General features: G+C 47.6%; 1 protein-coding gene across 1 annotated transcript in view; it reads left to right on the forward strand.

Annotated features, from left to right (window-relative positions):
• Window positions 1–18,173, forward strand: part of IL2RG (interleukin 2 receptor subunit gamma) — a 118,902-nt gene that overhangs the window by 37,740 nt on the left and 62,989 nt on the right. The window contains exons 2-3 of the mRNA XM_069209387.1: window positions 1,206–1,296; window positions 12,897–13,084. Of these exons, the coding sequence (XP_069065488.1) occupies window positions 1,206–1,296; window positions 12,897–13,084 (279 nt within the window). The remainder of the gene's footprint in view (window positions 1–1,205; window positions 1,297–12,896; window positions 13,085–18,173) is intronic.

Genomic DNA, 18,173 nt, shown 5'->3' on the forward strand with positions numbered 1-18,173 from the left:
TGTGAATTACCAGCAAAACCTGACAATGCAAGAGAGCCCCACAAGCGAAGCCTGGGGAGCAACGCTGCTCAGTGCTGTACACTACACTAAAATGAAGGCAAAAACTCTTGTGATTTTACCCATGAGCTAGGATATAGTTCTCCAAGGGCCCTAGGACCCAGCGGTTGAGATGCATTAAAAAAGTATGGAACTGTGATACGCCAGGCAGTGGGGGCGGAGGCAGTGAGCATGTGGGCGGAGTCAAAGGTGTGGCCAAAACAAATATTCTGTAGCTACGTATAAAATAACGTGCAGCTTAAATGAAAAATACATTTAAAAAAGTTGTTACTCAGTGGGAAAAGCACTATAGAACATTATGAAACCTCTACTAGCTCATACACTGCAGGGGTCTCGTGTAACCAGAGAGCCACAGAACTAACTCTTGGTTGCAGCAGTGGAGAAATGTGACTTGTGTATTTTTAGTGCTACGAGGTGTCAGCCTGTGACAGAAAGCACTATGAATATGTAATTCATTATTTTAAACTTGCATTACACACAGTATAAGATAGAATGCTACAAAATGTGTGAAATGTTTAAGATAAAATGGTTCTTCAGAAATATAGATTTAGTAATATCCAGTACCCAGTACAATTTTTTACATTACTGTCCCCTCAACACCTCCATGTGTAGTAAACGTAATATAAATACAATTACAACTAAAAGCAGGCACTTTACAGCTCGGTTAACTCTTTGTACTACCACTGAAAAAGCTTCCATCTTTGTCTTCACAAAGCTTCGAGAGATTCGATGAATAAAAGCTAGTACAGGCTCCCAAGCATCCCTTACATTTGCAGATTACCCTTTACATTTGCAGATATAGCGCACACCTGCATTTCTTTCAGCAGCAGCACCCTGGCAGGAAGGCTTGTTTAACTGTCTGTCAGACTTCTGTTTCACAGCACAGGAGACTCGGTGAATGGCACTTCAGCTGAATCATTTAAACGGAATGAACTGTCCCAGGACAGTTGTCTTGTTACAAAACGTAGGGCAACAGTGTTTCATAAATCATAAAAGTATGGGCAGGTTGCGCCCCTCCGATCCCGCTCACTTCGACCACTGACTAGGACCCTTCTGTTCCACCCACAAAACTTACGTCCCCGAGTTAGCGCCCTGAAGGCTAGTCCCTCAAGGCTCATTACTGACCCGCTGTCTGATTACCCTTGCAGGTGTGGAGTGCATCATTTTCAACAAGGAGTACATGACTTGCATGTGGAACACCCAGGGGAGGCCGGAAGTGAACTGCTCCCTCTTTTACTGGTAGGTGAGGTATGACTTCCTGTTTCCCTCATGTCCCTCCTTTATGTCTGCCTTTGTATTGCCTGTCCTCTGCCCCCTTGTACATCCCTGTCCTCCTTTCTATTTCTTCCATCAGTTCTCGGTCTCCTTGTTCCACCCTCTTCCCCACCCACCCGGTCTCTCTCCTGAAGTTAGACTTCCATAAGTGAACCTCTCCATGTCTGCCACTCCCTCCAGGGAGCATGTAAGGCACTGCTGCTATCCTACAGGCAACACTTGGGGTGTGTAAGGCACAGCTGCTATCCTACAGGTCACACTCGGGGTGTGTAAGGCACCGCTGCTATCCTACAGGTCACACTCGGGGTGTGTAAGGCACCGCTGCTATCCTACAGGCCACACTCGGGGTGTGTAAGGCACCGCTGCTATCCTACAGGCCACACTTGGGTGTGTAAGGCACCACTGCTATCCTACAGGCCACACTCGGGGTGTGTAAGGCACCGCTGCTATCCTACAGGCCACACTCGGTGTGTAAGGCACCGCTGCTATCCTACAGGCCACACTCAGGTGTGTACGGCACCTCTACTATTCTACAGGCCACACTCGGGTGTGTAAGGCACCGCTTCTATCCTACAGGCCACACTCGGGTGTGTAAGGCACCGCTGATATCCTACAGGCCACACTTGGGTGTGTAAGGCACCGCTACTATCCTACAGGCCACACTCGGGGTGTGTAAGGCACTGCTGCTGTCCTACAGGCAACACTCGGGGTGTGTAAGGCACCGCTGCTATCCTACAGGCCACACTCGTGGTGAATAAGGCACCGCTACTATCCTACAGGCCACACCATCGGGATGTGTAATGCATCGCTGCTATCCTACAGGCCACACTCGGGGTGTGTAAGGCACCGCTCCTGTCCTTCAGGCCACACTCAGGGTGTGTAAGGCACCGCTGCTATCCTACAGGCCACACTCAGGTGTGTAAGGCACCACTACTATCCTACAGGCCACACTCGGGTGTGTAAGGCACCGCTGCTATCCTACAGGCCACACTCAGGTGTGTAAGGCACCACTACTATCCTACAGGCCACACTCGGGTGTGTAAGGCACCGCTACTATCCTACAGGCCACATTCGGGGTGTGTAAGGCACAGCTGCTATCCTACAGGCCACACTCGGGGTGTGTAAGGCACCGCTGCTATCCTTCAGGCCACACTCGGGGTGTTCAAGGCACCAATGATATCCTACAGGCCACACTCGGTGTGTAAGGCACCGCTGCTATCCTACATGCCACACTCGGGTGTGTAAGGCACCGCTACTATCCTACAGGCCACACTCGGGGTGTGTAAGGCACTGCTGCTATCCTTCAGGCCACACTCTGGGTGTGTAAAGCACCGCTGCTATCCTACAGGCCACACTCGGGGTGTGTAAGGCACCGCTGCTATCCTTCAGGCCACACTCGGGGTGTGTAAGGCACCACTGCTATCCTACAGGCGACACTCGGTGTGTGTAAGGCACCACTGCTATCCTACAGGCGACACTCGGTGTGTAAGGCACCGCTGCTATCCTACATGCCACACTCGGGTGTGTAAGGCACCGCTACTATCCTACAGGCCACACTCGGGGTGTGTAAAGCACCGCTGCTATCCTTCAGGCCACACTCGGGGAGTGTAAGGCACCGCTGCTATCCTACAGGCCACACTCGGGGTGTGTAAGGCACCGCTGCTATCCTACAGGCCACGTTCTGGTGTGTAAGGCACCGCTACTATCCTACAGGCCACACTCGCGGTGTGTAAGGCACCGCTGCTATCCTACAGGCCACACTCAGGATGTGTAAGGCACCGCTGCTATCCTACAGGCCACACTCGGGGTGTGTAAGGCACCGCTGCTGCCCTTCAGGCCACACTCGGGGTGTGTAAGGCACCGCTGCTATCCTACAGGCCACACTTGGGTGTGTAAGGCACCGCTACTATCATACAGGCCACACTCGGGGTGTGTAAGGCACCGCTGATATCCTATAGGCCACACTCGGGGTGTGTAAGGCACCGCTGATGCCCTTCAGGCCACACTCGGGGTGTGTAAGGCACCGCTGCTATCCTACAGGCCACACTTGGGTGTGTAAGGCACCGCTACTATCCTACAGGCCACACTCGGGGTGTGTAAGGCACCGCTGCTATCCTATAGGCCACACTCGGGGTGTGTAAGGCACCGCTGCTATCCTTCAGGCCACACTCGGAGTGTGTAAGGCACCGCTGCTATCCTTCAGGCCACACTCAGGTGTGTAAGGCACCGCTGCTATCCTAGAGGCCACACTTGACGTGTTCAAGGCACCGCTGCTATCCTGCAGGTCACACTGGGGGTGTGTGTAAGGCACTGCTGCTATCATGGAGGCCACACTGGGGGGTGTAAGGCACAGCTGCTATCCTCGAGGCCACATTGGGGGGCTGTAAGGCACCGCTGCTATCCCACAGGCCACAGTGGGGGTGTGTAAGGCACCACTAATATCCTAGAAGCCACACTGGGGGTGTGTAAGTCACTGCTAATATCCTACAGGCCACACTCGGGGTGTGTAAGGCACTGCTGCTATCCTGCAGGCCACACTGGGGGGGGGTGTAAGACTCCGCTGCTATCCTCGAGGCCACATTGGGGGGCTGTAAGGCACCGCTGCTATCCCACAGGCCACAGTGGGGGTCTGTAAGGCACCACTAATATCCTAGAGGCCACACTGGGGGTGTGTAAGTCACTGCTAATATCCTACAGGCCACACTCTGGGTGTGTAAGGCACTGCTGCAATCCTACAGGCCACACTGGGGTTGTGTAAGACACCGCTGCTATCCTGGAGGACACACTGGGGATGTGTAAATAAGGCACCACTGTCATTCCAGAGGCCACACTGGAGCTATGTAAAGCACCACTGTCATCCTAGTGGCCACCCTGGGGCTGTGTAAGGCACTGCTCCTATCCTACAGGCCACACTGGGGGGGTGAAAGACACTGCTGCTCTCCTGGAGGACACACTGGTGACATGTAAGGCAATGCTGCTATCCTACAAGCCACACTGGTGGTCTGTAAGGCACCACTGCCATCCTAGAGGCCACACTGGGGTGTGTAAGGCACCGCTGCTATCCTAGAGGCCACACTGGAGTTGTGTAAGGCACCGCTGCCATCGTAGAGGACACACTGGGGGGGTGTAAGGCGTGTGTAAGGCACCACTGTCACCCTAGAGCCTACTCTGGGTGTGTGTAAGGCACTGCTGCTATTGTAGAGGCTACATTGGGCTTTGTAAGGCACCGTTGTCATCCTAGAGGCTACACTGGGGGTGTGTAAGGCATCACTGCTATGCCAGACACCACACTGGGGGGGAGGCGGGGGTTTAAGGCATCAGTGCCATGTCAGGAACCACACTGGGGGGTGTAAAACATCACTGCCATTCTAGGCACCACACTTGGGGTGTAAGACATCACTGCCATGAATGCAAGCCTTCACTGCCATGCCAGGAACCACACTGGGGGGTGTAAGCCATCACTGCCATGCCAGGAACCCCACTGGGGGGATGTAAGGTATCACTGCCATTCCAGAACCACACTGGGGGTGTAAGACATCACTGCCATGCTAGACACCACATTGGTGATGTAAGACATCACTGCCATGAATGTAAGCCTTTACTGCCTTGCCAGGAACCACACTGGGGGGTGTAAGCCATCACTGCCATGCCAGGAACCCCACTGGGGGGGTGTAAGGCCTCACTGCCATGCCAGGGACCAAAGCGGGGTGGAATGCATCACTGCCATGCCAGGAACCACACTGGGTATGTAAGGCATCATTGCATGCCAAGAACCACAATGGGTATGTAAGGCATCACTGCCATGCCAGGGACCAAAGAGGGGGGTGTAATGCATCATTGCCATGCCAGGCACCACACTGGGGGTTGTGGGGCATCACTCCCATGCCAGGCACCACACTGGGTATGTACTGCATCACTGCCATGCCAAGAACCATATTAGGGGTGTAAGGCATCACTGCCATGCCAGGCACCACACTGGGTATGTAAGGCATCACTGCCGCGCCAGGGTCTTGTTTTACATAGATAAATATTAGCTATTTTTCTAAAACTGGTGTGGTGTCCTTTTGTAGTGTTTTCACTGTATACTGTGTGTTATGTGCAAATGCTTTACACATTGCTTCTAAGACAAGCCTGACTGCTCATGCCAAGCTGCCAAGGGGGTGAACAAGGTTTATCTGGGTTGGGTATCTCCCTTATCCTGACTAGAGTGAGGGTCCCTAATTGGACAGGGTCCAAACCGACTGCCAACTAGAGACCCCATTTCTAACACACACACAAACACACACACACCACTACTCCCACCTTCCTACACACAGTCAAACACTGACACACATACCACTACTCCCACCTTCCTACACACAGCCATACACAGACAAGCACACACACAGACACACACACACTGCACTACTCCCGCTGTTCTACAGTCGTACACACACACACAAAGTGTCTGTGCACCACTAACACCTTCCTACACAATGTCATACACACACACATATATAGAGTCTCCACAGTACAATGATGGAGCAAACATAATATAAATCACATCAGAGGGGACACAAAGACACACACAGTCATGCACAGAGAGAGACACACAGACATGTAGTCATGCACAAAGAGAGACACACAGGCACACACAATCATGTACAGAGAGACACACAGACACGCACAGTCATGCACAGAGAGACACACAGTCATGCACAGTCATGCACAGAGAGACACACAATAATGCACGGAGAGAGTCACACACAGTCATGCACACAGAGAAACACACACATTCACACACATTCATGCACAGTCATGCACAGAGTGAGACAGGCACACACAGTCATGCACAGAGAGAGACACACAGACATGTAGTCATGCACAAAGAGAGAGACACAGGCACACAGTCATGCACAGAGAGAGACACACACAGTCATGCACAGAGAGAGACACACAGACACACACAGTCATGCACAGGGAGAGACACACACAGTCATGCACAGAGAGAGACACACACAGTCATGCACAGAGCGAGACACACAGGCACACAGTCATGCACAGAGAGAGACACACACAGTCATGCACAGAGAGAGACACACAGACACACACAGTCATGCACAGGGAGAGACACACACAGTCACACAAAGAAACGCAGTCAGACCTAGACATATATATACAGTCACAGACACAAAGACACAGAAACACAACATAGACAGACACACTCGTTCTCAGACACAAAATACAACGAAACAATCTTAATGTTCACTACTGAGAGCCACCAACTCGTGTTCTCACCAGGAAGTCCTTCTTGTGTGTTTTGCACCACAGGTCCCACAACCACCAGCTTAATCCTTATTTTGATTAGATCCTGGTGAATCTTACCCTAATTTAGAGCCAACCCTCGATTATTTCATCACTGCTTCCGGCCTTAGAAGATCACAAAATACACTCATTACTTTATGTACTCATGCAACGTTTTGTGCACCTTGAGCCCGGCCACACGAGGTCTCAGCGATTTACACAAATATATTGTAATCTGAACAGTTGTGCGTGATAACAGGTAAATACAAATTGTAATTCCGTTTGTTGATTAGAGCAGAAATGTCACAAGAAATTCCTGCACAAGGTACACATGATATCGAAGGGCTCAATGAAGGAAAAAGCACATAAAAATGTAAAATACATTAAAATCATAGAGAAATGCATTCACGTGAACAGCACATTTGCATTGACTGCTCAGCACATTGCATGTTGGAGATCAAACGCCATACTTTAAAACCATGAAAGATAAGAGATGAAATCCGAAACCTGTCTCGGTGTTAAAGGATGGAGATAAAAAGGCAGCAGGCCAGATCCTGGTTGCTAGGCAACCTTACAATGGAGTAGAAGATAAACCAAGTGGTGTGGCGGAGGAGAGCTTCAGGTCCTCCTTGAAGTTGCTCTAGGATGGGCTAGCACCCGGGGCAGCTGGCAAGGAACTCCACAACTTGGGCGGATGTTTAAGAATAGCCGGAGTTAGACTTTGCTATTTTCAAAAAGGCTTTAGTTTCCAACATATTTTCGGAAGCTGTGAGGGGAGGAAGGGCATCTGAAAGGGGCAGTTTCCGAGGCTGGCAATTAGGAGGGGTTTATCCCCTAATAAACTGTAAACTTCGTACTTGTATAGCGCACTACTCACCCGTTAGGGTCTCAAGGTGCTGTACACATACCGCTGTGGAACCCCTCCTGGCTTTTCCCTGTGAGGTGCCCACTCCTGGGCAACCTCCAAGGTGAAGCCAGGCATCCCAGCGCTATTGGGGCCGTTGTGGAGATTAAGCAAGCTATTGCCCAGAGTTAGAGTGTGACCCATGAATTAGATTAGGCACCAATGCAAGAATTATCAGGTCCAAGGAAATTGAGCCCAAGACCCACCAAGGCAGGAATTGAACCCTGGTCCCAGGCCAGATTTCTGCATCAGGGTCTGCCACTCTAACCATTGAGCCACACTTCTCCAATAAAGGGCAGATTGCAAATGCCCCTGGCTTGTCTTGCATGCTGGTGCAGGGTGAGAGGAGCTGGTGTGATGTGACTGTACCCCTGACATCAGTCTTTCCACCACATGCCTTGCACACTCCAGGGGAACAAAGGTAACCTAGCAAACTGAAAGTAACACCGGTACCTGGGCCACTGGTAACTGAAGTCTTAGAAAAACATGACCGGATTTCACTTTATAGATCTAAACGAAATTGCCTTCCTCCTAATCAATAAACCATACTCACACGCCATGGACCACCAGGGACTCTACAAAAAGCCCCCAAGGTAGTAACAGGCATCTTCGTGCTGACCAAAACCAAAAGCCACCTTCACCCTGCAAAGACCCTGAGCTCACCTCCCTCAAAGAAGAAACTTGCTTTCTATCAGAGGGGCAGAGCTTGCCCCCTACTGCAAGAATATCCAGGCGCTAAGACCTTCAAAACTGCTTTGAAAAAATGCATATTAACAACCTCTCTCCAGAATCCCAACCATCTCTTAAACATTTAGATATATTGTATTTTTTCAGTAATTAGTTTATTCGCGCTTTTGTCCTATTTTCTCCCCCACCCAATTTTTGTAGCGCCTTGAGATTAGAAATATTTTCTGGTATATACCTCGCAAAATGAATAAAAATAAATAAAATTCGCTAGCCCAAAGATATTCCTACTAGATAGACTGCCCTACAGGTGGACCACATCAACATGCACCCAAGCTCAAGATCTAATCCTAAACTAGATCTGAAATTTAATGAATCAATGATCACATGGAATCAACTCCTGGAAAATAGTCCTGTCCAACCTATCCCCGTGCAAAAAGTGAACTGCAACCCGTAGCACAAGAAAATCCCTTGTTCACCAATGAACTGCAAATCCCAGCATTCATGCGCAATATCCCATTTTAGAAAATTTTTTGAAAGCACTAAGTTTTTGGTGAGCAACGTCACTAATACTATGGAGTTGATACGCTGTGAAAATACCCTCCCGCCTACAGATCTTGCTTCTGCTACAAATGGAGATGCAGTTACTCCTAGATTTAAGTTTTTTATCTTAATATCTAAAAGCTCTTTTTAGGAAGCACTAAATATTGATCAATCCTCAGGTTCTACATTAGCCATCATGCCTGCATAGTAGTTACCGGCTACCAGCAAATCCTTTATTAATGATTTTTAATAACTCTAAACTCAGCCATTTTCTTTTGAGACATGGAAATAGCAGTTGTTAAACCCTCACTGAAAGCCTTCTTCAAGTCCTTAATACATGAACAATTACAGACTCATGTCTCTTCTTCCTTTTTGATCTAAAGTACTTGAGAGGCTGGTATTTACCCGGTTACATCAATGTGTAGAAGGTGACGGCTTGTTCGACTCCTTTAGGGCTGGGCTCACAGGTGGTAGAAGGACTGAACTGCTTACAGTCTCAGTAAAGGAAGATCTCAGACCTGTGGACAGAGGTGAGATGGTGTCCTGGTCTTCCTGGGTCTCTCTGCAGCTTTTCATACCATTGACCAGGCCACCATGTTTTCCAAACTAAAATTTGCAAAGTTTTCAACAAGTTGTCATGCCTGCAAATCCAAACTATTGAGCTGTGATGTCCCTCAGATTTCTATCTTGTTCCCCTGTTATTCAACATCTGTATGCACCTTTTGAAGCATTTGGGGAGAAGATATCACCTCTCCACTGATGACACCCAACTCATCTTTGAGTTTGCTCAACAAAATGCATATTTGTCTTCTTTGGCCTTAAGTCTATCTTGGACAAGATGGTGGAAGTTGTCCAATTTGATTAAATTAAGGGCCAGCATTATCATGTAATTTTGCATTTCCTAAATAGCAACTCCATAGAAATCGCTATTTAGGAAATTCAAAACGATATGTATGAAATTACAGAAATCGCAAATAGGAAATCCCATGGCATTTGTTTCATTGGGTCGGTTTAGCATTTCCAAAATAGCAACTTCCTATTAGGAAATCGCTATTTTGGAAATGCTAAACCAAGGATGGCTACGGGCATAAGACCCGCCGTAGCCGTCGGGGCATATGTGTGCTCTATTGCACTTTAAAAAAATCATATTTAGGTGCTCTTTTCAAATCGCTCGTGGTTACGGTCTAGTTGGAGTCGATAGTAATTGCATTTCCTAAATGCCCAGTTCGCACTTAGGGAATGCTTTGTACATGTGAATAGGGATCGCAGATAGGTAATCCCTATTCCCTATTCCCTATTCCCTATTCCCTATTTAGGGGGATCACAAGTGGCAATTTCTATTGGGTATTTGTGACCGCTTACAGGGCTTTGTATACCTGAAATGCCCATTTAGCATTTCTGAGCCCAAAATAGCGATGCAGAGTGTTAAGAAATGTTAAATGGCTTTTGCATCTTGCCTTAAATTACCAAAAATAGAGCTGCTAAGTGCACCTTCTGGTAGCATCTCACCAGAACTTCCACATTGACCTGAGACTATGGGATCTTGCCCTTACGCCGCACGGTTGGTAAGAAACCTGGGCTTCTGAATTGGTGCACAAGTAGCCAACGTTTCTAGTACTTGTTTTCTTCAATGGGAGACCCTGCAACCCATTCCCCTTTGTATCGGTAAATGCCATCACATACCTGTAGTCAATACACAGGTTCAATTTCAGGGAGTCGACAGGAATGCAATCTATCTCTTGGTGTCTGAAGACATCTTCTCCTTGATTTAGATCAATGCAACAAGTCTCATTCCCAATATCTCTACTGGCAGCATGTTCCTCCCATACTGAAACAACTGCATTGGCTTGTTACTAGGAAGCAGGTTTTGTTATCAGTTGATGTTCCTCATCCTCTATTTAGGTCTACCAGAATTCATCACCTCTAAATTTCATTGGCCTCAGTCTCTTCATTCTCTTCCCTCAAACTCTCTGTTCTTGCTTGGCGTTCTGAGAGTACAAACATCTTGCCATGTAGACTGGGTCTCTTGTGTCACCACGGACAATGTCTGGAACTCTCTCCCACCACACTTGTGAGAAGCTCCTCCCTTAAAGTGTTTCAGGAAACAGCTAAAGTCCTTCCTGTTCAGTAAGTAGATGTGCTTCAGCTTATGAAACCCGGTTATTTAGTGCCACGAAGCTGTGGTGACCATGCGCCGTACAAATAACAGATAATATAACACAACACTTTTTGATATTTTCAATTTTAACACAAATTGGTGAACTGGGCTTGTAGAATCAACTTTTCCTCTCATAAACCTAAGGAAGTTGTACAATCCATGATGCCGTCTACGATACAAACTAGGGGCCAGACGTACAAAGCCAGTTTGTATTTCTTAACAGTCCGAATCACTATTTCGGGCCATTAAGAAATGCAAAATGTGCTTTTCTAATGTAAAAAGCCCTTTATGGAATCGCAAATCATGATTTCTACCCCATAGAAATCGCGATTTGTGATTCCCAGAATAGGAAATCGCAAAGAGGGCTTTCCTATTTGCGATTCCTATCCTGATGTACCATGCAGTTCCTTAATGCGACTTGGGCATTTAGGAGATGCAATTACCACCGACTTGAATTCGGTGGTAACCAGGTACAATTTAAAAAAGCATTTGCAATGCAACGGGTCTCGCATTTGCTCGAGTTAGAGCTATTAGCGTTATAAATTGACCTTTCTTGCCACACGAATGAAAAGCAAAAAAACACAGCGCAATTGCGCTATGTAAAATGCAGTGCAATCGCGCTGAAATTGAAAACGGAAAAACCGAGCGCGATCGCGCTACGTGGAAAATAAAAAGAGCCTCGAATGTTTTCAGTAGTTTACCGGTGCTGTGTAGGTGGGCTAAACACCGGAAAAGGCATGTCGTATGCATACCTTTCACAAATGAAAGCAAGCGGATTTTAAAAGGCAAGCCCACTAACCAATGAAAGTGACTGACGTGACATGGGTGTGGTTAGAAGCCCAAAGAGAGATTACAGCAGGGAACGGAGCGCTTTGCACTCGCCCCTAAAAAAGAACCTCAAAGTGCTTTTTTTAATTGCAGTAGAGCACACACATGCCCCTTGGGCACATGTGTGCTCTATAGGTGTCCCCCTGTTTTTGGGGAGCACCAAGGGGGTCCTTTTGCCCTTTCCCATCCTTGGTTTTACATTTCCTAAACAGCGATTTCCTCATAAGAAATCGCTATTTGGGAAATGCAAAACTGGCCCATTGACTCAAATGCAATGGGATTTCTTAATACCGATTTCCTAATAGCGATTCCTACTATTTAGGAATTGCTATTACACAATTGGTATCTCTGTACATTGTATTTTGTAGTTTTTAAGTGGGATTTCTATGAAGTTGCTATTTAAGAAATGCAAAATTGCTTTTACGTACATCTAGCCCTAGGTTCCTTCAGAAGTGTAAAGGAGAGAGTACCTATAAGGTACTAGTTATTTTCAGATAATTATGTTTATGGTGTGGAAGAGTCGCCCAGGCCTGGATCTCCTCAAGAGTCTTAGGAAATAATGGGATTTATAGTTCGGCGGACGGGACATCCATCACCGTTGTGATGGAGTAACTCATCCACAAAACCAGGCCCTAAGCCAGCGGTGATGATATCTAGAACTAATATCATGTCCCGCTAGCTTAGCTTTGGCAGGAGATGGCTCAACACTTTAGCCGATGACGTAGTAGAGGAATACTTCACACGTTAAAGAGAGTTGGTGCCCCACCTGAGCCTTCTGAGGAAGCACTAATTACTCACACCCAGAGACCACTTGCGCACACCACCTGGGCACTCTAGCTGACTCGCAATCCATTGCTCCTTTATATTGTATGCTGCCCGCTGCATCAACCAAGACTGCTGAATGACCAAATCCCTGGGCAGGGACAGCCACACCTGGCATTTCTCAGTAGCCACACATCAGACACAGCATCACTGCCACCTCACGGCCTCTGCAGTCATGCCTCACTGTAGTTACAGAGCAGTGACCGTCCTATGCTGCATTCCATACGTGAATGTCTTTCTGGGGCTTTCCTGTCTGTGTCGCCTCCCAGACTTGATGTTTTTTTGTGTTATCCTGTGACACAACCATGTCAACACCTTACATTTGGTTCTCTCCTTCACTAGGTACAGTGATAATGAGACTTTCGTTGTAGAATGCCAACGCTACCTGCAGGAAGGCGGAATCAACACAGGATGCTGGTTCGGAGCAGCAGAGCTCAGATACTTCCGGGCTTTCCATATCCGGGTGAACGGAAGCCTTGGTGGAGAGGAGGTTGTTATTCCCACCAAGGAAATGAGGCTTCAGAACCTAGGTAAGGATACACAAATACACAGCTGGAATGAGACAATCCACTTACAGAGAAGTCCAACCATAAAGGCGGTGTGAAGTGTAGTCTGAGATCTACTGATCCATCTGACCCCATGACCTGCTTCCCACCCTAAAGCAACGTCATCCTCATTAGTCTTCCTTGCTCATCCTTCCTGCCTGGTCAACCTCTTACCTCTTCTGGTGCTGGGCAGAGCACAAGACCTTTCTTCATAGAACTGAAATGATCCCTAATAAATGCTACACAGTCACGTTTGTTGAAATATGAAATGATGGCTAACCAGGCATGTAGTTTATACATTTAGAATGAAAAGGGTAATTAACTGACAAAAGGATGTGCCCTATTGGACAATCCACAGTGCACACTACAGAACTGCACGCTCCAGTCCTCACGTCTATAACCTCACAAGCGCCCCACGTAAAATCCCCTGTAGAGCGCACTTTACAGGCACTAACATTTAGTGACCTAACCTACATCCATAGGACCAACAGAGCATCTTACTAGTAAGGCAATATGTTACCATCATCATCTCTCCTTAGATGTCTCCTGGACATTCTCAGTATCTCCCTCTGTGCTGCCATCACAACCAACCTTCATTTCCTCTGAAAACTCTGCCAAACTCTCACCTTGAACACAACAACTTCACCGACCTCTGTTCCATCACCTGCTTACCCTTTGCCTGCAAGGAGTTTCCAAAACAGGTGGGAATACCACCCCAAGAGCACATTGGCTGTGCCAATCCTTTACAGGCCTGAAAATCAATACTTCTAAATTAACATATCTTCATGGCCCTCCCTGCCATGTCAGCTATCCCACACTACAAGGTTCAATTCTACCCTAATAATCTTTATTGTAAATATGGGTCTCTTGGGGGTGTTATTGACCAAGCAAGACAACACCCAATAACACACTGATGTATCTCATGTATGATGCATGTCCTAAATATAACTTCAGTCCCACCAAAACAGAACACACAGAAGCCAGCTCCAGTTCAGTCCAAATAAAGGGCTCAACAAGATGTAACTTCTTCCCTTTGCAACTTTCTGCGGTCAGCTACACCAAGCCCTGCTTCAATGAGAATGTGAAAAGAAACAACAGGTCAACTGGTATCTCTAGGCCTCCCGGGTGGATCACACATTCCTCCCCAGCTGCAATCTTCTTAACTGAACTGCAAGGCCCCATGCACTTTCACATCAATGGGTGCAATGTCTTACGTCCTAGCCCACCCAACACCCCATAATTCTCCCAGAAGTAGTCTTCCACACAACGTTACTTGTGAATCACATTACCTTCATTCTCAAGGGCTTTTAATGGCTCTCCTCCCACCAATTATCAAGCTCAAATCACTCGCCATCATCTACAAAGCTAGCCAAATCAACAAGCTGGACTACTGGACTGAAAGCTCCCAAACACCAATCTGATGGAGCTTTTCAAGGCTTAAAAGAGGAAACAAGAAAACAGACGTTCTCCTTCAATACGCAAAAACTATGGAGCAACTTTCCCTCCATTCAGTACCAGCCCCCCCACTTCAGACCTTCATGAAAGAATTTAAAATTCTCTACTTTCAACATGACAGATTCAGAAACTACAATATAATCAATAGATATTACTGTTATAGAGCTAACTAGCAAACAGTCAACTATGCAAGTTAATACGATAATACCACCCACATCTCAAAAGAAGGATTCTCAAAGTGTGTAGAAGATGGGGATCTTTCTCACTCCTCTTGTGGAAACAAACAAAAAAGTGCAAAGTAAGAGTTCATAATCATCAACTGATAACTCTTAAAGATAGTGTTCAAATGCAAAGTCTAACACCTTGATCACAGTAATTGTCCTGGAACACTTGTCTGTATCCAGGGCGGTCTTTTGTCAACTTCCAAAGATGATAATAGTCTGCAAAGATTGAAAACTCTGACAGCATCCTTGCTGCAGCATCTGTGTATCCCAGTTGCCTGGAAAGGACTCTACAGACCAGGAGGAAATTATACTCTAGGAGTTCAAGATGGCCGCCACTCTTTGCAGGGCTTGTGAGACTCTGGTGGCTCCATGGCACAGACAGTCTTCATTGGCTTTGTTAAAGTGTCTCCCATATTGTGTCCACCAGAGATGCAGAGCCTCTTCGCAGGCGGTGCCCACACTCCATGCACACTGGCAGCCTCTGCTTCTTCTGAAGGCACATTCTGGCAGCCCGAAGTGCTGCACCCCTCCAAGGACCAGCACTAGAAGGTAAGTGCAGGCAGTGGACCATGACAGAAAGAAACTATTATAGCCTTAGAACCCGCCGTAGCAGGCTCTACCGGCTATTAAAGGCCCGCTCCCCGCGTTAAATGCCCGAGCCGAAGGCGAGGGCATTTAACAAGGGAGAGGGACTTTAATAGCTGGTAGAGCCCGCTACGGCGGGTTCTAAGGCTATTAGAACATTCTGCCACACAGGGCAGAATGTTCTATTAAAAAAAAAAAATTTTCACGGAGCCCGAGGGGATTTAAATCCCCTCGGGCTCCGTGAGGCTTTGTTCACAGCTGTTGCTGTGAACAAAGCGAACATTGGAATGTTGGCGCTGCGGGCTTTTACCGGCCAGTAAAAGCCCCGAGCGCCCCATTGTTTTCAATGGAGCCACCAGCATTCCAATGTTCTAAATACACATAGGCCGTCATTCCAACCGTGGCGGGCGGCTATGGCGGGAACCGCCGAATGACCGCACCGCGGTCAAAAGACCGCGGCGGCCCTTCTGGCTTTCCCGCTGGGCCGGCGGGCGACTGCCAAAAGGCCGCCCGCCGGCCCAGCGGGAAAGACCCAGCAACGATGAAGCCGGCTCCGATTGGAGCCGGCGGAGTTGCTGGGGTGCTACGGGTGCAGTGGCACCCGTCGCGATTTTCAGTGTCTGCAAAGCAGACACTGAAAATCATTATGGGGCCCTGTTAGGGGCCCCTGCACTGCCCATAGAAACGTACTTAAAAAACTCAAAATGCAGATATGAGTTAAAACCAAAAAACACTTCAGTTTTCAAGTTATGATTAGGACTGCAGGCGAGAATTCGCACAGGAGCCATGAAAACCACCTGTGCCTGTCCTTTGTTACGATTAGTACATATTTTCAGATATGCACAGACAGCCCAGGAGTACATTAAGAGCATCCAATTGGGGGTGTTAGTGGGGGGGTTCTGTCAGCTCTGGCGCTATGTAGCGCTGTCCAGCGTACTGACATGGGCACAGCTCCCAAGTCTCCCAGCTCCATTTGTGATGTGCTGCTCCAGTCCACAGTTTTCCTTTGAATTCTGGGATTTGTAGTCCTGTTTTATAATGTAATAACTAAAACTACAAGTCCCAGAATTCAAAGGAAAAACCTGGAATGGAGCAGTGCATCATGCATGGATCTGGGACTTGTAGTTCCATCAGGACATATGCACTTTGCAGAAACACAGATTCCCATCCGCAGCGCTTAGTCTAGTACCTATGACTGAGGTTAACATTTCTTCAGATTCCTACGTGTTTCGCTTTGCTGGCAGCTCAGCTGAGGACGAATGACTCAGACATATCCAGTTGCGCGTCACAGAGGTCTGCGTGGAGTCTCACCACAACGTTTAAAAAGGTCACGTGTAAATGTAAGAGCTGTAGGACACGCGTGTCTGCACCCACAGCGGTGTCAGTAACATGATCTCACATGAAGACTGTCCCGCTCACCACATCTCATGCGGTGTGCCTTGATTCGCGGCTTTTACAAAGGTGGCGCTACACATAAATACATTGTTTTGAATTTTGAAGTCTCTTTATCATATATTGTCGGGTTCCTTATTTGAATTTCCAGATACAGCCCTGTCAAGCCTCCCAGGTCCATGCATGATGGGCTGCTCCAGTCCAGGTTTTTTCTTTGAATTCTGGGACTTGTAGTTTCGTTTATATGGTTTTGTTTATTGCACTATAAAACAGGACTTCAGGTACCAGAATTTGGAGGGAAAAAACCTGGACTGGAGCAGCACACCCGGCGTGGACCTGGGTAACTTGGCATGTGTGCAGATATGTTGGTGGCTCAGCTCATACTAAGGCTCTGAGAGCCAAGCCGCAGGAGGCCCCTCACCTCCCACCACCCCAGTTCACCCCCAGCGGCCAGGCAGCGGGGGTCAGGGCTGTTTGTGGCAACCCAGCAGCTCGTGTTCTGACTGGGCACGCCTTAAAGGTATTTGTTTTGCATTCTTTGTTTTTAAAGCACGGAAGGGCTGCAGGCAGGAAACACCCCTAACAGTACTAGCAGTAAAAACTGGCCCCTACCTTCACGGCATACTGAGGAAACGTGCAGTGCCCAATAGGGCCAGTCCGGGCTTGGTGGCAATGCCCCTGAAGAGTCACCTTAGTCAGTTGTCACTCAATTAATCAACCAATCAGAATTTATAAAGTGCAGCAAATCACCAGTGATGCTCTCAAGGCGCTGTGTTGTGGTGGCAGAACTTCCAACAAGCATTTGCAATGCAACGGGTCTTGCATTTGGTCGAGCTAGAGCTGTTAGCGTTGTAAATTCCTAACTAGACTTTTCTTGCCACTTAAATTAAAAATGAAAAGTAAAACAGTTGATATAAGAGCATTGATTCAAAGCGCCACGACCGCCATGACCACGAACGAGAGACACAAAAAGAAAAAGAAGTTCACTCGCAGTCAAACATATCGGCAATCGTGCAATTATCCATGTAACAGGGTCAGTGTCCAAAGGCGGTAACAAAACCGCCCCAAGGAGGGACAAACGTAAGCCCTTACCAATGATAAAGGATTTTTGAAAGGCAAGCCCACGAACGAGTGAAAGTTATGGGCGTGCGGTGGGCGTGGTTAAAAGCCTGCAATACTCACACTTGCGCGCTCAACCTAAAAAGGGGACCAACCTAAAAGCCACCTATGAGCAGGGTGTGTGGTGATGTCCAACTGTGGTGGTTTGTTAATGCCAGAAACAAATTGCACACATAAGGTGGTTTCTGGAAGAATGATGCAGCATAGTGAATCTTAGAGCATAATGGATACCTAATGGATACCTAAATTGCCGAAAAGCCATAGATTCTGACCATGTACTCCAGGACTTTAATACTGGA

The sequence above is a fragment of the Pleurodeles waltl genome, chromosome 2_1 (assembly GCF_031143425.1).
Source record: "Pleurodeles waltl isolate 20211129_DDA chromosome 2_1, aPleWal1.hap1.20221129, whole genome shotgun sequence".
In the NCBI taxonomy this organism is placed as follows: domain Eukaryota; kingdom Metazoa; phylum Chordata; class Amphibia; order Caudata; family Salamandridae; genus Pleurodeles; species Pleurodeles waltl.